The 22,278-nt window shown below is 43.1% G+C and overlaps 1 protein-coding gene across 4 annotated transcripts in view; it reads left to right on the top strand.

The window, feature by feature from the left end:
- The window catches only part of EPPK1 (epiplakin 1), a 263,841-nt gene that overhangs the window by 187,077 nt on the left and 54,486 nt on the right, over window positions 1–22,278 (top strand). For all 4 annotated transcript variants that reach the window (XM_068124604.2, XM_078783359.1, XM_078783361.1 and 1 more), the window contains 6 exons: window positions 7,013–7,157; window positions 7,242–7,370; window positions 10,625–10,702; window positions 13,663–13,824; window positions 15,212–15,316; window positions 19,983–20,078. In XM_068124604.2, the coding sequence (XP_067980705.2) occupies window positions 7,013–7,157; window positions 7,242–7,370; window positions 10,625–10,702; window positions 13,663–13,824; window positions 15,212–15,316; window positions 19,983–20,078 (715 nt within the window). The remainder of the gene's footprint in view (window positions 1–7,012; window positions 7,158–7,241; window positions 7,371–10,624; window positions 10,703–13,662; window positions 13,825–15,211; window positions 15,317–19,982; window positions 20,079–22,278) is intronic.

Genomic DNA, 22,278 nt, shown 5'->3' with positions numbered 1-22,278 from the left:
GGATGGCTGATCCGTTGGCCGCAACCAAGGAGGGGCCGCAAACCGCGGACTGCCTGTCCTGGTCAGAGGCGGGTATGACGCTCAGTTGGGTGCCGGTGTCGCACAGGAAGCGCCGTCCGGACGCTTTATCCGTGAACAGTAAGTTGCCCGTCTGGCCGGCGCTCATGGCTGGTAATGAACGCCGGCCCGGCCGTTTCCCGGCCTGCCGAAGGTGCACGGGGGTCGGCATGTCCGGGCCTTCTGTCCGAACCTGGCATGATAGTAACACCACGCTTGGTCAGGTGGAGGCCCCGGTCGTCGTGCTGGAGGTGGTCGGCTCGGTGTAGCGGCCGCCAATTGCGTCGGCAGTTCGGTCGTCGACCGTGCCGGGTGCTCGGGCGCCATGGGTGTTGCGTCGGACGGCGGTGGGCCCCAGGTCGCTGCTGCAATGTGTTGGCCTGCGGCGGAGATCTTGTCGGTTTCCCTGGCAAGGGCACGGGGATCCGTGATCGTCGTGCTTGCCAGGGCGAGGCGTACCGGGCTAGGCAGCTGACGGAGGAACAGCTCCCGGAACAGGAATGCCGGAGAGTGCTCGCCGAGCAGCGAAAGCATGTAGTCCATTCGCTCGGAAGGGCACGTGTCACCGAGCTCGGGCAGGTCGAGCAGGCGCCGTGCGCGTTCCGCCGATGGGAGGGCGAAAGCATCGAGGAGGAGCTTTTTAATCGCGCCGTATTTGTCAGCGGCTGGCGGGCTCTCGAGGAGGCTCAGGGCGCGGGCCGCGGTGGCTGAACCGAGCGCTGCTACCACATGGTGGAAGTGGGTGTCGTCGGCCGTGATGCCTCGCAGGGCGAACAGGGAGTCCGCCTGTGCGAACCAAACCGCCGCGTGAGCCTCCCAGAAGGTAGGCAGTTTAAGGGCCACTGCCGTGTCCATGTTGGTAAGTCACCTATGAAGGAGCTCGGGCTCCCACGTCGATGGGAAGAATGGACGCGACAAAAAGCTGGAATTCGTCCGAGTTGCTTTATTCAAACAAAACACTCAGGTACTCTGAAAAGCCCGTTTATCGGGCAGCAATATATATACACACATTATCCCGGAGCGTTTGCCCAGGAAAGGCGAGAGGGGGCGTGGCCGAGCGTCCTGGCTGCGGCCTGGCAAGTTGAGGGCGAGCCTGCCCGGGCATGCCCGGGCGTCCCGACCGAGGCCTGGCAAGTTGAGCGCGGGCCTGCCCGGGCGTCCTGGACGAGCCCGGCATGGTGATCGCTCCGCGTCCTTGATAGGTGCAAGGCGATTGTGAAAACCCAGCGGTAGCCGCTACACGTCCATCATTTTGTTAAACATAACACATCTACACAAGTGTCAAATTCACAATCGCCATGCCCTCCATATAAGTTTTTCGTTAAGTTTAAAACAAACTTCAGCCACTTTTTAAAGGATAATCAAATCACAAAAGGTTGGAGCCGATAGGCATCATGGGCCTTGTGAAGGTGATGGTACATACAGGCTTCAGGCCTCTGGTGTCAGGTTAAGGACCACTGCAATTGGAATTATCCAAGCTATATAACCACAATGTATTATATATGCACATAAGCAGTACACATGCTTTTGCTTCATGTATGCAACCAGGGTTATTATTTTTTATTTTCGAAAGGGATTGAGGCAGCAATTTGTTGCCTATACACTTCCCAGATAAAGGGATGTGTCAGAAGAATGCGTTGCATGCTTGGAACAAGATTGCCCCATAGGACGGTTACTCTGATCGTATAAAGTAAGGTAAATGGTTGTAGATACAGCAAAGAAATGATGGGATAAATGTCCAGTGTCTCAGCAGATTTGAGTGTCTCAGCTTCAGTGTCTCAGCCTCCTCCAGTGTCTCAGCTTGTTTTTAACTCAACTGGACTACTGTCCAGTTGAGTTCATGACATACTGAACCCTCCGGCGTCCATCGTCTGTCGTCTGTCGTCCGTTAACTTGTCCAGTCAGTTCAGTTGAGTTCTGCTTCCCTGGAAGCTCTAGTTTAAATTCTTGTAAGGAAGCTCATTACCTCCAAGTTATAAACAGTATCTATACTTCACCATCTATCATCACTGCTTCATAATTTTTGAGTTTAAAACACAGAAGAGAGCTGAATACTACTGTGGGCAAAGTACTGGGACTGCGGCTGTTTGAAAACTTTATCGTCACTTTCTCTGCATGAGTGCTGAAAACACGAGATTCTTCTTCCTCTTATTCATATGCAGCACATGGCTGCGGGTAGCATTATTTCTGAGGGGTGCAGCTGTTCTGTTGGCCAGATGAGATGGGCACTGTTGTCCAAAATGCAGTGATACCCCCTTTGCTTAAGCTAATAAATTAATAATAAGTTGATTTTTTATTTTATATATATATATATATATATATATATATATATATATATATATATATATATATATATATACATATATATACACAAAGAATTAAGTTAAGCACCCCCCCGTTTTTTTACAACCTCGCACATTACAAGTTTGTTGTCGTCAAAACAGTGTAATATACCCATGATATTGCTATATTTTCTGGAGAAGTGATATTATGGTCACATAAAAACATAACAATCATGCCGTTTTCAATATTTTATTCTGAATAATTTAAGGTGAAATTTTTTGGGAATTTTAGGCATATTTTCACCTCAATTTAAGTATGGAGCTATAGGTCCATCACGGACAGTGTGGATGACGTTTATGTTTTCTAACGTACAGTCATTGTTCTGAGAAGACCTCTAGCGATCTTTGCGTCAATAACGTGTGTAGGACCCACGTGATCGGATCACTGACTCAACCCTACGTCTCATAGACCCTGTAAGCCGTCGTATGCGTTGCTGTGGCAGGTTGTTCCATTCCCGATGTAATGCACGTTCCAATTCATCCAGATTGGCTATTGGAGGGACCATCTTCGCAATTTGTCGTCCCAACATGTCCCAAACGTGCTCGAGGGGGTTCAGGTCAGGACTGTACGCAGGCCAGGGGATGGTTGTCACAGCACCTTGCTCCATCCGATCACGTGGGTCCTACACACGTTATTGACGCAAAGATCGCTAGAGGTCTTCTCAGAACAATGACTGTACGTTAGAAAACATAAACGTCATCCACACTGTCCGTGATGGACCTATAGCTCCATACTTAAATTGAGGTGAAAATATGCCTAAAATTCCCAACAAATTTCACCTTAAATTATTCAGAATAAAATATTGAAAACGGCATGATTGTTATGTTTTTATGTGACCATAATATCACTTCTCCAGAAAATATAGCAATATCATGGGTATATTACACTGTTTTGACGACAACAAACTTGTAATGTGCGAGGTTGTAAAAAAACGGGGGGGTGCTTAACTTAATTCTTTGTGTATACATATATATATATATATATATTGTCGCGTTCCTGGCGATTAAAACATTTCCCAGGAACGAATAGCCGAGCAAGCTTTAACTCCGAGGCACTGATCAGATGCGGACTTGATATATGTGGGGGAAGAAAGGGAAAGAGAGAGATGAAGGGTCTTACCTGTCGATCCTGCCGGGGTCCTCAAATCTGCGGAAAATAACTCAAACAAAGACGGGCTTTAGAAATGTACAAAAATAACAAAAGGATTTATTAAACGGAATGCCGGTACAACAAAGAAAATGCGCAATAACTACATGCCTAAACGGGACATCCCCACAACAGACTTGAAAACAGACAAAGGGATAAAATAAACTGGAAAATAAGGTGTGTGTGTGCACTTAGCTCTGATTACTGGTGGGATCTTGTCAGGGTCGTTAAAATCGTCTGGGGCGTTGGCGACATTGCAGGCGTTGGCACAAAACAGGCCTCACTAGGCCTCAATGAAGGCCTCCCACGCGAGGCGAATGGGCTGCTTGCAGCTCGCTCCTCCAGCCGTTCCTGGCCTCGTCCACCCGTCCTCTGCACTGAGAACCGCAGTTCCCGGGCCGCAGCTCTCCCTGTTGCCTCTGTACGTCTCCCGGTGGCGTCTCCGAAAACGGTCGGTCCGATAGCAGATTCAGGGCGAGAATGACAAATACCGACTGCCGCATTCCAGACCAGTGGCTGAGAGCAGAGCGAAGCGAAGCGCAGCGAAGAGAGAGAGCGGAGCAAAGACCAGAGAAGGCGAAGCGAAGAAGAGAAGAAAAACGACCGTTCTCTATCGGATCCAGTCACGAGCAGGCACAAGAGAGCGAATGCCGGTCAGACGTTCTTTTTACGTCCCGGCTCTCTGACGTCCTCGGTCCTTCTCCAATCAGAGAGTTGCCTCTTACCCCGGCCTTCCTGTTGGTCAAGAGCCCTGGCCAATCACGGCTCCTCGGGGCGTGTCCTCGGCCTGCCCGAGCTTTGTGTGCCTGGTAAGTCGGGGTTGTCAGCCCGAGTGCTTGATGCCTGGCTTCCGGTTGGTTTTATTATTAGGGCGAATTCCTGCTCTACATGTCTAATGTGGTGCCATTAGAGACAAAGGATAAATCACCGAGGGTAAGACATACAGGGAATTATCATAATCCCTGAGCTGGTTAACATTCTCCGCCCCTTCGTGATGGGGACAAATATACAACTTTATCCGACATCTGGGCTACACAAGTACTTATTACATCAAGGTTTCTACATGACAATCGAAGCATGCTACCTATACAGATCTACCTGCTCTAAAGTAATCACTACCCCACAAACAACAATATATATATATATATATATATATATATATATATATATATATATATATATATATATATATATATATCTATCTATCTATCTATCTATCTATCTATCTATCTATCTATATATCTATCTATCTATCTATCTATCTATCTATCTATATATATGTATATATATATATATATATATATATATATATATATATATATATATATATATATATATATATATATATATATATATCCACGATATCCATTTTTCCGTTCTCCAACCTATAGCTTTGTCTTTAAAAAACTCAACGTTTCGGCCAGCAACCCAGCGTGCGCTGAGCCTCCACTAGCCTTCATCAAGAGGATGCAGCTGTTTTGTTGATGAAGGCTAGTGGAGGCTCAGCGCACGCTGGGCTGCTGGCCGAAATGTTGAGTTTTTAAAGACAAAGCTATAGGTTGGAGAACGGAAAAATGGATATCGTGGATATAATTCCCAACCGCCGTTCATTACTTGATATATATATATATATATATATATATATATATATATATATATATATATATATATATATATATATATATATATACACACAGACTTGGCATTTAATATGGAATATTTTTTTTGTGGGGGTGAACTTCCTTTTCAAGATGTCTTAGAACCAAAAGTTCATTGGAATTATGTTGAAATTATTCTAGATTTTGTTAATGTGACCTTTAAAAGAAACAAAAACCACATTTGACATTTCGAAACAAATAAATTGATCCTTGAAAGTGATGTAAACTGATATCGAACTCAATTCATGGACAGTACAGTGTTAAACTTCTGTACGTTTTCCAGAAGTATCTCTTTATTTTGCACATTAGCCAAAATTTTTTTTAACAAAAACAAAAGTTAAATTACGACTGGGATTACGGACAGTAAAATTACAGTTCAGTACTTCGTGTAACCCCCACGAGCATTCAGGAGAGCACGTACACGTTGAGGCATGCTGTTCACGAGATTTGCCAAGGTTTGGACAGGAATCGCTTGCCATGCAGTGACAATAGCCTGCTGCAATTCACGCACAGAGGTCGGCTGCTGGTCCAAGTGGTCGATTTGACACGTTAATTCTGCCCACAAGTTCTCTATCGGATTCATATCCGGGGACATGGCAGGCCACTCCATATGCTCTACACCACGGTCAGCAAGAAAGTGTTGGATCATGCGAGCACGATGAGGCCGTGCATTGTGATCTTGGAAGACAAAGTTTCCTCGAAAGGCTGCACGAGAAAATGGAAGCAATGTTTCTTCCAGAATGGCCCTGTACTTGAACTGGTTCAGGTTTCCATTCAGAACAACCAGGTCAGTTTTGCCCCCTGCATGAAAAGCAGCCCAAACGGTTACCCCACCACCTCCAGCTTGGACTCTTGGCACTATACAATCTTTGTTGTAGGCTTCATGCACTTGTCTGCGTACTCGGACGTGGCCATCTTGACAATAGACCAGAAATCTAGACTCGTCACTGAAGATCACGCGATTCCAGTGTCCTGGCTGCCATTGACGGTGCTCTCTGGCCCAATGCAATCGGCGCTGGCGGTGTTGTCTGGTCAGGCGTGGCTTTCTCAGGGGATGCCTGGCACGATAGCCTGCTTGAACCAGTCGTTGGTTGACTGGCCTTCTGGATACAGGCACATTTGTCAGTTGCTGCCACTCAGCCCTAAGCCGATTAGCCTACTTGGTAAGGCCATTGTGGACTAACCGGTGCAGCTGGCGATCATCCTTCCTTGTGGTTCTGCGGGTACGTCCTGGTCTCGGTATTGGAGTAGGGACACCCCTCTGAGCATTTCGTTTCAGGATCTTTGACACCTGACCTTGAGTGATGCCATACTGCCGAGCAATAGCACGCTGTTTCATGCCGTAATTTCGTAAAGCCACCACTCCATGACAAACAGCATTGTCGAGTTGACGGACCATCTCCAGAGGAAGCGGCAATAACTTTTGGAGACGTGCAGCAGTTGTTTTCCACTAATACAGAACGCAACAACCCTTGTATACCCGACTGTGAAGCCAATCATCAAATGCACCTGTCCGTACATTTTGCCACGCCACCTGTGATATAATCCTGTTGTTGACTTCTTGCTGCAACAGACAATCAGTGACATGGTTCTTTTAACAAATAAATCACCAAAGTGTAAAAGAAACTCACCAGATTGATATACTGAGTTGAGAAAGTAAACCCAAGTCAAGAAAAAAAAAATTCCATATTAAATGCCAAGTCTGTATATATAATTTTTATTTATTTCTTTTTATTATTTTTAATTTTTCATTATTTATTAATTATTTATTATTATTATTTATTAATATTTGACTTATTTATTTTTAGAAAGCCTCCAGCTCTGGTAGAGAAACCTGTGGTCAAGGCCCAGGTCAGCCATGCCGTTGCAGCCATGCCTGATGAAGATGCACTTGAAGCCACAAAGAATATAGAAGACCTCAAGGACCTGCTGCTCCTTTTGGAAGAAAAGAAGGTACTCATTGGCTCTATAGCCCTTAGATGTAAAGCGTGAGGCAACTTCCTTTCATGTAACGAGATTTTCCTTTTTGGGGCGCAGGTTGAATTAGAGCGGCTACAGTTTGGCCGAGATGTACCTGCGGTTGAGAGTAGCCTGAAAACTTCAAGCAACATGGTGCAAGTTATTGAGGACCTTGAATCACGCATCACAAATGCTACGACCCACGAGGTACATAATTGTCTCAAATCAACATTCTTCATCATTTGGATGAACTTTCATCGTGGAGATAATTTTTTCCTATTACATACGAGTCTATCATAACACACTTTTTGTACAATGTTTAATTACTGGAAACCACATCTCATATTGGTCCATTGTGATAATATGCATCTCAGATTGGAAGGAAGGCGATGCAAAGCCTTGCTTGTAGAGAACTATGATACACATGAATGTGAACAATCACTACACATGTATCTAAACCATCACCCATCCATACCTAAGCTACCTACTAGTTATGCCATTGTCTATGTAGCCCCTCTATCCCCAAAGATTATATTTGTGTGTGCACCTACCATATGTATTTTGAGGTGCACCTATTTCGAGTTTACATCTATCTCCTGTTTCTGCTGCCACTACCTTTCCAGGAAGACTATTCCATACATTAAATACTCTCTGAGCCAAATACCCCTTACCTTACGACCGTTTTACCTCTCCTTGTCCCTTTAGCCTGTGGCGCCTGGTCCTGTTACTGTGCGTTATGCAAAAAAAGCTTCTGCACTTATTTTGTTTATATCCCTCATGATCTTCTCTGTTAACATCATGCTTATTTGTTCTGTTAACATCATGATTATCTGTTCTGTTAACATCATGCTTATCTGTTTTGTTAACATCATGGTTATCTGCTCTGTTAACATCATGGTTATCTGCTCTGTTAACTTCATGGTTATCTATTCTATTAACATCATGGTTTTCCACTCTATTAACATCACACTTATCCACTCTATTAACATCATAGTTATCTACTCTATTAACATCATGCGTATCTGCTCTGTTAACATCATGGTTATCTACTCTATTAACACCATAGTTATCTACTCTATTAACATCATAGTTATCTACTCTATTAACATCATAGTTATCTGCTCTGTTAACATCATGGTTATCTACTCTATTAACACCATAGTTATCTACTCTATTAACATCATAGTTATCTACTCTATTAACATCATAGTTATCTACTCTATTAACATCATAGTTATCTACTCTATTAACATCATAGTTATCGACTCTATTAACATCATAGTTATCTACTCTATTAACATCATAGTTATCTACTCTATTAACATCATAGTTATCTACTCTATTAACATCATAGTTATCTACTCTATTAACATCATGGTTATCTCCTCTATTAACATCATAGTTATCTGCTCTATTAACATCAGGGTTATCTTCTCTATTAACATCATGCTTATCCACTGTATTAACATCATAGTTATCAACTCTATTAACATCATAGTTATCTACTCTATGAACATCATAGTTATCTACTCCATTAACATCATAGTTATCTACTCTATTAACATCACACTTATCCACTCTATTAACATCATAGTTATCTACTCTATTAACATCATGCGTATCTGCTCTGTTAACATCATAGTTATCAACTCTATTAACATCATAGTTATCTACTCTATGAACATCATAGTTATCTACTCCATTAACATCATAGTTATGTACTCTATTAACATCATAGTTATCTACTCCATTAACATCATGGTTATCCACTGTATTAACATCATAGTTATCAACTCTATTAACATCATAGTTATCTACTCTATGAACATCATAGTTATCTACTCCATTAACATCATAGTTATCTACTCTATTAACATCATGGTTATCTACTCTATTAACATCATGGTTATCTACTCTATTAACATCATGGTTATCTACTCTATTAACATCATGGTTATCTACTCTATTAACATCAGGGTTATCTTCTCTATTAACATCATGCTTATCCACTGTATTAACATCATAGTTATCTACTCTATTAACATCATAGTTATCTACTCCATTAACATCATAGTTATCTACTCTATTAACATCATAGTTATCTACTCTATTAACATCATGGTTATCTACTCGATTAACATCATAGTTATCTACTCTATTAACATCATGGTTATCTACTCTATTAACATCATGGTTATCTACTCTATTAACATCATGGTTATCTACTCTATTAACATCATGCTTATCCACTGTATTAACATCATGGTTATCTACTCTATTAACATCATGGTTATCTACTCTATTAACATCATGGTTATCTACTCTATTAACATCATGGTTATCTTCTCTGTTAACATCATGCTTATCCACTGTATTAACATCATAGTTATCTAGTCTATTAACATCATGCTTATCCACTGTATTAACATCATAGTTATCTACTCTATTAACATCATGCTTATCCGCACTGCTATCTCCCTCAATATATGCCGATGCATTTTATTCAGATTTTGACCAGATTATGACAACAATAATACCCAAACTGGATACATGGAGACCATATGCTCTTGCATATTCTATACCAGTCCTGCTTCTTACCATTTGCTCGAAAACTGTGCTTCCTATTTATATGGTATGAAAGATCACCTGTAATTGTAGCACTCCATCAACCTTTCACCTCTGCTGCACCAGATAATCCAGGAAATATTCAACCAAACAGTTAAAGTTTGCTCGAGTGAACAATTTGCGTCCAGGTTTCAGCCTTCCCAGTCCGCATCTCCACAATCATAGATTCCAAATCCATCCTGCTGGTTGCATCATTGTTGAGGGGACGCCATGCCACAAATGCATCTCCCCTGTTGTGAAGGAGTTCAGAATTTCCCCAGGGTGCCAGCATACAATAATGATGTCGAGTCTCCTCGAGCAATGATGGCGTGTTTGCCATCATATTGCCTTTCTTTGGCTGGTACACATGGGTAAGTGTGTGGTATAGATGGGTGTTGCCACTCCTCTCGATCCCTCTGCTGGCCGTTGGGGAATTCACCCTCTTCCGCCCGTGCTGTTGGAGTCCACTGGACTCTCATCCACCAGATGTGCAGAGCCATCTGCCATTTAAACCGCATGGCTGCAGACTATTACCCTGGTAAGGGGGGCTGACAGGTACTACACCTTCCCCACAGGTGATACAATGACCGACTGTTTCATGTGTGATATACTTATCGTCCACCAGCAATCAATACAGGCAGATGCGTCCCAATCTTATAATGTTCAGTCGAGTAAACCCGTAATGGTTCACCTACTTGGTTGAACATTTGCTGGATAATCTGGAGCAGGACGGGCCAAAAGGTTTGGACGTTGCCAATGGACGCTGGTTTTAGCTACTGTCATTTTCTGGAAATAAATGAACTGAATGCTTGTTCTGTGGCTCTGAATCACAAGCTGTTTCTGCCTTTATCCCACAGAAAAAGATTCCAAAAAGCCATCAGAAAGCGTACAAAGACATCTCAGCTCGAGTCAGATCGCTGCACAAGAAAACAATGGTATTTTATGAAATGAGCCTCTGGCTGTTGTACATTACACCATCAACACCATCAATACCATTAATACCATCACTCCACTAACACCACTCACACCATTAACATCACAAACACCACTAACCTGCTGTGACGTACCATTAACATCACAAACACCACTAACCTGCTGTGACATACCATTAACACCACAAACACTACTAACCTGCTGTGACATACCATTAACATCACAAACACCACTAACCTGCTGTGACATACCACTAACACCACAAACACCACTAACCTGCTGTGACATATCATTAACACCACAAACACCACTAACCTGCTGTGACATACCATTAACATCACAAACACCACTAACCTGCTGTGACGTACCATTAACATCACAAACACCACTAACCTGCTGTGACATACCATTAACACCACAAACACCACTAACCTGCTGTGACATACCATTAACATCACAAACACCACTAACCTGCTGTGACGTACCATTAACATCACAAACACCACTAACCTGCTGTGACGTACCATTAACATCACAAACACCACTAACCTGCTGTGACGTACCATTAACATCACAAACACCACTAACCTGCTGTGACGTACCATTAACATCACAAACACCACTAACCTGCTGTGACATACCATTAACACCACAAACACTACTAACCTGCTGTGACATACCATTAACATCACAAACACCACTAACCTGCTGTGACATACCACTAACACCACAAACACCACTAACCTGCTGTGACATACCATTAACACCACAAACACTACTAACCTGCTGTGACATACCATTAACATCACAAACACCACTAACCTGCTGTGACATACCACTAACACCACAAACACCACTAACCTGCTGTGACATACCACTAACACCACAAACACCACTAACCTGCTGTGACATATCATTAACATCACAAACACCACTAACCTGCTGTGACATACCACTAACACCACAAACACCACTAACCTGCTGTGACATATCATTAACACCACAAACACCACTAACCTGCTGTGACATACCACTAACACCACTAACCTGCTGTGACATATCATTAACACCACAAACACCACTAACCTGCTGTGACATATCATTAACACCACAAACACCACTAACCTGCTGTGACATACCACTAACACCACTAACCTGCTGTGACATATCATTAACACCACAAACACCACTAACCTGTTGTGACATACCATTAACACCACAAACACCACTAACCTGCTGTGACATACCATTAACACCACAAACACCACTAACCTGTTGTGACATACCATTAACACCACAAACACCACTAACCTGTTGTGACATACCATTAACACCACAAACACCACTAACCTGCTGTGACATACCATTAACACCACAAACACCACTAACCTGTTGTGACATACCATTAACACCACAAACACCACTAACCTGCTGTGACATACCATTAACACCACAAACACCACTAACCTGTTGTGACATACCATTAACACCACAAACACCACTAACCTGCTGTGACGTACCGTCAGAACCATTAACACAACAAACCTGCTGTGACATATCATTAGACATAATGGTGTGAAAGCCCTCATTTTATCTGCTGGAATCTGAGTATTTTGGATATCCCTCGAATATCAACCTGACAAAGGTCACTGCAGTTCATTTTTGTAATGGTGTTTCCTCAGGTAGGGTTCTCGGTCAGTGAATATTCTCTCTCTCCAGTTTTTATTGAGATGATGTGCCGATGACAACCCAAACTTACATTTAAGTTCTTACCGAAAATGTATGACGATTTGGTTGATCCCAAAGTGCATTATGATCTCTATTTTCCTGGAAAGTACGCTAGTTTAGCTCGTCACCAAGTGCATAGTAATCAATTAGTCACATCATTAGATTATACCTAGTTACTTTGCTCAGCGTTTTGTCGCTTTTCCACAATTTCTGGAATTCTATCTCTGATGGAATTTTGGCCAAATTGAAGCCTGTGGAGTTTAACAAAAAAACTTTTCGTTACCGGCTATGTGAAGCTCCAGATCACTCCATAGGGGATGGCAGTAAGTAATGAAGGCCAAGTCGGACATCTTGAGGTTGTTGATGTTTAATTGGCCCAGTTTCCCTCTCAAACTGTTGTGCGGGCCACAGAAAAGTTATCTAAACATCAACAGGATTGCATGTGGAAGGTACTCCCATTTGGTTAGAATCCAGAATGAAACTATTCTGAAATCTTCACAATGTCACTCACACACACACACACACACACACACACACACACACACACACACACACACACACACACACACACACACACACACACACACACACACACACACACACACACACACACACACACACACACACACACACACACACACACACACACACACACACACACACACACACACACACACACACACACACACACACTTTTTATATACTATATATTATGTACTGCATACAAAGTGGTGAAAGTTGTGACTGCCCCCTTCCCCTTCTTCTGCCCTCATTCCCACCACCCATTACCCTTTTCTCCTATCTTTTCACAACTTTGTATTTTTCTTCTTCTTCTTCTTCCTTTCCATTTTAATTTTTTTTTCTTCTCTCTCAATTTACCCCTCTCCCTCTTTATTCTGCATTAATAATACCCATATGGCTCCTAAAACAATGGTTGTTAGTTAGAGTATTCTTATTGGAATTGATTGCGCAGAGGCAGTACATTTCCCTTTGAGCAGTCTCGTCTGGGATTGATTCTCAGCCCAACTATAAACTATCGGATCCTTCGTTTGGACATTCAACGGGGTCACCCATCTACCAGCATTGGCTGGTGGATGTTGAGGATCTCACAGTGTTTCAGTGAAGAGTATGACGGTTATTGCTGGCATCCTGACCAGATTCAAAGGTGCAATTCAACCTGCCTTGAGGTTAGGTCTCGCGGTCCAGCTATTCCGATCAATGCCCTTTCGTGCAGGATCTTGGTCACACTCAGCTTGCCCAGCTGGAGAACCTGCGAGACTTTCTCCTCATGCTGCAGCAAGAACTGGAGTGGCTGCGGCGACGAGAGAAAGAGGAGATCGAGTTTGACTGGAGTCACAAAAATTCCAACCTTGAGGCTAAAAGGACGAGGCAATCGGTGAGTGTGTTTGTATTTACTTCTTTGACCTGCAATTCCCCCTTTTTATTTTTGTATACATAGTCGAGGCTCGTGGAAGAGTTAGTACACTGAATGGATTCGGACGTAAAAGAACAGGAACAGGAAGCAAAACATGCATGCATGGGGTGGACAATCTGGATACAGCAAGGCACTCAAAGGAGGGAAAACTGGACAAGGAGAAGGGATTTGGGTGGGATTAATGAGGGTATAAAATATCATGGTTTTGGATTAGGGACAATCTGAGATGGAGCTGAACAGTTGTCTTGAAGCACTGAGGGAAGAATGAGATCGAAGATTATGTGGACTATTATTACACTGGTGGGAAAAAGAGGAATGAGGGAATGGAGGTGAGCAGTGATTCTGGGTTTAGGGAGTTTCACCAAAAGGGGGTTGATGGTGCACCGTGTGAGCCTTGCAGAAACCTGGGGGATGAGGGTCAAAGCATGGAAAGAGCAGAGGGTGCAAGAACTGAAAGGAGGCAGTGGAAGACAGAGAGACCACCGACCTGTCGGCGATGGCGAAGTGATAGGCCCATAGACTCAGCTTCATTGCAGGAGATTCCAATAATCTTAAAGGCCTTGATTTCCACGGTGTCAAGCTGAGCAGGATGTGAGGCAACGGAGCCAGCCCAGATGGGAGAGCAGTACTCCAGGCTGCAGATGAAGGTGTTAGAAGTGGAAGGGGTTCAGGTGTGCCAAGGAAGGACTTTATATATGATGGAGGATGCCCAATCGGCGGTTGACTTTGGAGGCCAATTTTGGAATGTGGTTTGCTAAAGAAAGATCATGCTGCCATTGCGACCCAGGAGTTTGAATGACTGACTTTCCTCAAGATGATTGGAAAGAAAATAGATGGGTAGATTTGCCAGCCAGTCTTTCCGGAGAGAGATAGTGAGAGTGTGACAGTTGTCAGGATTGAGACATATTCCAAGTGTTTGACGAGCTTGTGATTTTTCTCAAGTTCTGAAGAGAGGGAAGAGGCTGCAGCCTACCTGTCTGAAGGATGATGGATGTCATGACAGAGGTTGGAGTCTTCAGAAAATAGATAGAGGATTTTCCAGAGAGTCAGAGAATACAACCCAGCTTACTTTTAAAAGTATCATTCCAACCGCAAATTCTTTGTTAGAGTACTACGGATTCTTCCTCATGATGTTTTTGTGATTTGATGTTCGTTTCCACTTTCTCAGTTGTTTTATTTGTTCCTGTCCCAGTTCAGAAACACAGCAAATTGTTAGTTTTCCCATTCCCATTTTCACATGACCCAAGTCAAGTCTCCATAAATGTTTACTCAAAACAAATTCCAGCAGACTTTATGACTATGACATTTGAGGATGTTTCTCAGTCCTTGTTAATCTCTCATGTTCCAGGAATGTCTAAAAGAGCAGAACAAAAAAGAACCGGTGGTCAACAACATCCGGAAAACTGGGGAAAGGTTGCTGTCAGACAAACACCCAGCAAAGGATGTCATTCAGGTAAGTGGGGGTAAAATATGACACAATTATCTTAATATAATGGAACTAATGTGTATGTCGCTGTGTGTTTATATATATATATATATATATATATATATATATATATATATATATATATATATATATATATATATATATATATATATACATATATATATATATATATATATATATATATATATATATATATATATATATATATATATATATATATATATAAGTATCTGTAATTTGGTGCTCCAACCTAATGAGCCAACGTCATGACGTCATCGCCACGTATGTCCGCATTGCCTGCCAAGCTCAGGAGGAGCCATCTAGCAGTGCGTCATTATCTATCTATAATTCCAGTAATCTCTGTGTGTCTGTGTGTCTGTGTGTTTGTGTGTTTGTGTGTTTGTCTGTGACCGCTGTTTCTCGACAACCACGGGTCCGATATACTTTAAACTTGCCAGGTATATTGCTGGGGACCCGAGGATGTGCCTTTTCAAGGTTTCATATTAATCGGACAAGTAGTTACCGAGCTATGGCGATTTCTTTACCAAACTCCGCAAGCCGTTCGCTTTGGACCAAACCATTTCATGTAAATAGAGCGGGGGGTTCTGTGGTCGTTGCGAATGACCAAACCATTCATGTAAATAGAGGGGGGGGGGGGGTTCTGTGGTCGTTACTGCCACGTGGTTTCAAAGTTTTTTTTTGTTGTTGTTGTTTGCACGCATGTTTTTTTGCACCCACGTACGGGCACGCCCTAGGATGTTTACACACACACACCCCTACACAAATTTTTTTTTTTTTTTTTTGGCAAGGAACGGGCACCCACGTACGGGCACGTCCTAGTATATGTTAATTATGAAACCCTGGTGTTGGGCTAGCGGCTAGGGTGTCAGCTTAGGATCCTAGGATCCTGGGTTCGAATCCCGGTCCATGGCTGAATTAACGCCAGGGGGGTTGACTGAGCCTGTCATCCTTCCGAGGTCGGCTAATTGAGGACCAGTTCACTGGTAATTCCCTGTTTGTCGTTAAAGGCGGCAAAAAGGGTTGGCGTCAGGAAGGGCATCCGGCCGTAAAACATTGCTTCAAAAAGGGGACCGAAAAACAACAACAACCACGGTTCCCGAAAAAGGCCAACCCCCGCTTGCGGGGAAAAATGGCCTCTAAAGGTGGTTTTTTTTTTGTTTTTTTTTAATGGATTATGGATCCCGAGGAGCGTCATTATGGATGTCATATATATATATATATATATATATATATATATATATATATATATATATATATATATATATATATATATATACACACTAGTATAAAGTATTTATATACTTTATACACACCCGTAGTATAAAGTCCGTCAAGAACAATGGGTTGGAACAGATTATTCGACGGTACACCTTCATGAGCGTGCCAAAGTCTGAAGCCTCGGCCTAGCATCAGTTGTGCTTATATAATTTTTATTTATTAGACATGATATGGACACAAATTAACACTCATTTAACTTTGCACGCCTGGCACACCATGCACAGCGAATTTCACCTCTCTGTGCCTTGTATTTTTTGTTATTTAAAAAATGCTTCTGTACACCGCCCTTGAGGTTCGGTTTGTAAGCCACCATCTACAATTCCAATAGAAGAGACATAATTACTCTTTTATGGAAAATGTTTTTCGAGTTTCTTTTATCCTCAAAAATAGACCGTAGTGAACACACTATAACACGTTAAAATATTGGCCTTTCGAACACAACTCAAATCGTCCTTACAATTTACGGACGGCGAGTCTTTAAGACCACGATCGCTTTTCGCCCCACAAACCTCGATCCGGCTTCAGGTCCACAGCTCAGGCCGTATTACCATTACTAATGAAGTTAGCGTTATGAATGAGGAATTGTGCAGGCAGTCACTGAACAGATTTTAACTGATTGGCCGAGTGGAACCAATGTCACATGCTGCGTTGTTATTAGTCCCCTACCGGTGTACACCGGAGAGGACTATAGGTTTGCACGCCGTCCGTCAGTCCGTCAGTCCGTCAGTCCGTCAGTCCGTCACGCAAAGAACAGTTTTCCGGACTTTTTTTCTAAACGCCTAATGCTAATGATTTCAAACTTGGTACATGATTTCCTCATGACAAGTTACAGGTCAAGTTCGAACTTCACGACGTTTCGATCATTTTTAACAAAGTTATGGCACTTTGAACTTTGGGAATTCTGATAATTCTGATGATCCTTAACTCAGTGCTATTTTAAGTTTTAATTTCCTTTTAAAACCAATTTCTCTGCAATAATAGGACGGATTGAGATCAAATTTTCACCGTAGGGGGGACTCGGTCTGTGGAATATTTTAATGGTAATTATGACATCACAGGTCACGTGGTTCGGCCGCCATATTGTTTTTTGGGACAACACGAAAACCCCTTTTTCTCTGCAACGGCTGAACAGATCGAGGCCAAACTTTGCAGGCACAATCGCATACCCATGACGAACAAAAAAGTCAGCGTGCATGACGTCATGCGTCACATGGTTTCAGAGTTATGACGTTTTAAAGCATGAACCTTTAAAACCGAGCCCCTCCCTCATTTTTGATCCAATCGAGGGGAAACTTCACAGATCTGTTGAGCATGTCAGTCTACTAAAATATCTTTTTGGAATTTGCGATAGGGCACGTGGTTTGGCAGATATCGTTAATTAAACGAAAATATTAACAAAAATGGATATCTCTTGTTTATTCTAGAGTTCTCCTCAAGCCACACCGCGCGCCCTCAGCCTCGTCTCGGGAACGTCAACAGCATGACACAGCGTGCGCTTTCCGGAGGGGCGGAGCCAAGCCGAGCAACATATATATACACATCGATCATTGATCGTGAACCCGAAAATATAATAAATTGCTGATATTTAGTGACTCGAAAGGTTCTTTATCAACAACTTATTTTCTCGTGCTTCGCTGACCTGTCTGCAAGGTGTATAAATCGAAGTCCCGAGTGCGAATCACAGGTGAGCCCATCCTGAGGTAATTAGCGATTGGGAACGATTCAGAACCTGTGGGTAATGAACCCTTGGTAATTTCCCCAACAGTTTTTCCGGACGACAGACTGCCGGTAGGGGACATGTATTGCAGCGCAATACTCAGAATGCTTGTTTCTATACCGGTACTACAATTACTTCTTGATTTATCAATCCTCAGTTGCCACAAAATGGTTTTAAGCATGTATTCAAACAGGCACGTATTTACAAGAGTATTCACAATGCATGTATTTACAGGTACATTAGCATCCCCTTATCCCTTTAGCAGATGGTAGTTTTCAGGGCGAATATTCCCGCCATCTGATCCCTTATACAGTCACTTAACACGTTTATATATGTGGTGCCAATCAAAACACCTGCACAAGGAAATGGAGATACAGAGATGAGAAAGAGAGAGACGAATATGGGGGACCAATCATGCCCCTACACACCTTGTGTCCACTCGGTTGAGCTGATGCCCCAATGACTGTGGCACAATGTCTCATTACTCGTGGTCCGTCTTGACCTGGTGCTGGTCCTGCTTCATGTGCCTGAAATACCGTGCTGCATTGCAGACCCCGGACCAGAAGATGGGCACAGATCGGACTCTGCACAATATTTATATGTGTATATATACATATATATATATATATATATATATATATATATATTATATGTATATATATATATATATATATATATATATATATATATATATATATATATATCTATCCCTAACTTAACGAGGCAACAAGGCACAGATCGAGTCCCATCACAACACAACACTCTAGTTAGCATGGTATGTGCCACATGAACACGTTGTCTCTGTCCTGCTGATCACCAGTTTGGGTGTCTATTAGCTAATAGGTTGTGCAGCAAGTGCTGTGATAGAACACAATCTGTACATTGCTGCGTCATCAAGTCAAGAATGATAAATTAAATGAAAGGAGCACATTGACCCTAGATGTGACATGACACTGATGTCATGCGCAGAAATGATGCCGACAAATCACCTTCAAACTAGGATGGTGTCCACACGGCACTCTGGTCTTTCAAGACTGAGATTTATGCCTTTATCATCACAAATAAATGAAAGCAGAGCCACTAATCCAGATTTCGCCCTTGCTTTGGGCTCGTCAGGACGACCTTCTGCCAAATCATTTATTTGTGACCATACTAAGCTGGTTAGTAAATACAAATGAAAGCCCCTAATTTGACGGGGCAGCAATGTTTTGCAGCTGTAGAGGAACTCGGTTAGAGTTTTAAACAGCAAAGGGCTTACCTTGTCTTTCATGGTTGCTTTATGCAGCTTTCTTTGGTCAGAAGAGCATATCCTCAAGAGCATCTGAAAATTCTGCTTTGCGTGATTTTTTAAAAATTCTCACCTGTAGTTAGTTTAGGGAGCGTAGTTAGATCTCCATGACTTCACTCCTTTCAGTACACCAGTATGACTCATCAATACATTCCTATTTTGTAGCAACCCTAAACTGTTGACATGGAGGACCCTCAAGGTGGCTGTTTTGCTCCTCGAATTTAATAAAGAAATAGTTTGAACATTTTTTTGTAGTTGGATGCATCCATGTTTTGTTTTTTTTACCGATTTGTGCTTGAGTCTATTACACATTCCTGTAACCATGACAGCACTATTAAAGCTGAACTTGTTTTGTCCCCTTTACTCAGCTCTCCTTGGAGACCTTGAGGAAACAATGGGACTGGTTGAAGCAGCTGAACTCCTGTGTAGAGACTCACCTACAAGAAAACACTGCTTACTTCCATGTATGTAAAATGATATGAGTGGATGTCCCACAGGAGGAAATATTCTGCTTTTTAATGTAGGCCTGTACCATGCACATATGATTTATGGCGAGTAGACGGTAGTTTTCAGGGTGAGATAATTTTACAATGAATGTATTTCTATGCCACATAGCCCAATAACGTATCTATGGCAGCTTTATAGACACGAATGTCTCTATTCAGTTCCTTGATGTTTGGACAATCTTCATATTTCAAATCCAACAATGGTAGATACTTTCAACATCATTAACACTTTGGATCCCCATCCCTTACACCTCTCTACCACCATGGATCACCATCCCTTACACCTCTCTACCACCATGGATCTCCATCCCTTACACCCATCTACCACCATGGACCCCCATCCCTTAGACCTCTCCACCACCATGGATCCCCATCCCTTACACCCCTCTACCACCATGGATCTCCATCCCTTACACTTCTCTCCCACCATGGATCCCCATCCCTTACACCCCTCTACCACCATGGATCTCCATCCCTGACACCCATCTACCACCATGGATCCCCATCCCTTACACCCATCTACCACCATGGATCCCCATCCCTTACACCCATCTACCACCATGGATCCCTATCCCTTACACCCATCTACCACCATGGATCCCCATCCCTTACACCCATCTACCACCATGGATCTCCATCCCTTACACCCATCTACCACCATGGATCCCCATCCCTTACACCCATCTACCACCATGGATCCCCATCCCTTACACCCATCTACCACCATGAATCCCCATCCCTTACACCCATCTACCACCATGGATCCCCATCCCTTACACCCATCTACCACCATGGATCCCCATCCCTTACACCCATCTACCACCATGGATCCCCATCCCTTACACCTCTCCACCACCATGGATCCCCATCCCTTACACTTCTCTACCACCATGAATCCCCATCCCTTACACCCATCTACCACCATGGATCCCCATCCCTTACACCCATCTACCACCATGGATCTCCATCCTTTACACCTCTCTACCACCATGGATCTCCATCCCTTACACTTCTCTCCCACCATGGATCCCCATCCCTTACACCCCTCTATCACCATGGATCCCCATCCTTTACACCCCTCTACCACCATGGATCCCCGTCCCTTAGACCCGTCTACCACCATGGATCCCCATCCTTTACACCCCTCTACCACCATGGATCCCCATCCCTTACACCTCTCTACCACCATGGATCCCCATCCCTTACACCTCTCTACCACCATGGATCCCCATCCCTTACACCTCTCTACCACCATGGATCCCCATCCTTTACACCCCTCTACCACCATGGATCCCCATCCCTTACACCCCTCTACCACCATGGATCCCCGTCCCTTACACCTCTCTACCACCATTGATCCCCATCCCTTACACCTTTGTACCACCATGGATCCCCATCCTTTACACCCCTCTACCACCATGGATCCCCATCCCTTACACCTCTCTACCACCATGGATCCCCATCCCTTACACCTCTCTACCTCCATGGATCCCTATCCTTTACACCCCTCTACCACCATGGATCCCCATTCCTTACACCTCTCTACCACCATGGATCCCTATCCTTTACACCCCTCTACCACCATGGATCCCCATTCCTTACACCTCTCTACCACCATGGATCCCCGTCCCTTGCGCCCCTCTACTTGAACAGTCCCAACCCCTCTCTCATCCAAGTGCACTTTGGCACCATGTTTACAGTTTGGGCCATATCTCACTCAACATGTCCTGTTTGCCTTTGAGCCAGTTTATAAATGTAGTTTTATTATAAAGTGTCGGTGTACAAACAAGCTTACTTTTAAAAGTACCACTCAAACCACAATCGATTAGTACCATGTACATTTGAATTTAATTGGGAAATTCCACATGAAGTCGACTTGAATTGGGAAATGTACCACTGCAGTGAGATTACATCCTCAGCTATGTGTCCGGGTCATAATGATGCCTCTTGGATCAGCCGATTCACACGCCTGACATATTCTTGTTTGCACTCTCACGCTAATCCCTTGTGCCCATCGCACATGAATTAAAGTGAATGCATCACATATCAATGAGTGTGGCTTGCATGAACTGTTACAATAATTATTCAAGGGTACAAGTAACAGTTTACTTCCCTCCCTTTCCCAAAGTTCCAAGCTCCCATTCCTCCTCCACACGCA

This window comes from Myxine glutinosa, chromosome 8, assembly GCF_964187855.1.
Source record: "Myxine glutinosa chromosome 8, kmMyxGlut1.1, whole genome shotgun sequence".
NCBI classification, from domain to species: domain Eukaryota; kingdom Metazoa; phylum Chordata; class Myxini; order Myxiniformes; family Myxinidae; genus Myxine; species Myxine glutinosa.
Note: the sequence above shows the minus strand (reverse complement) of the source record. Positions and strands in the feature narration are given on the sequence as shown.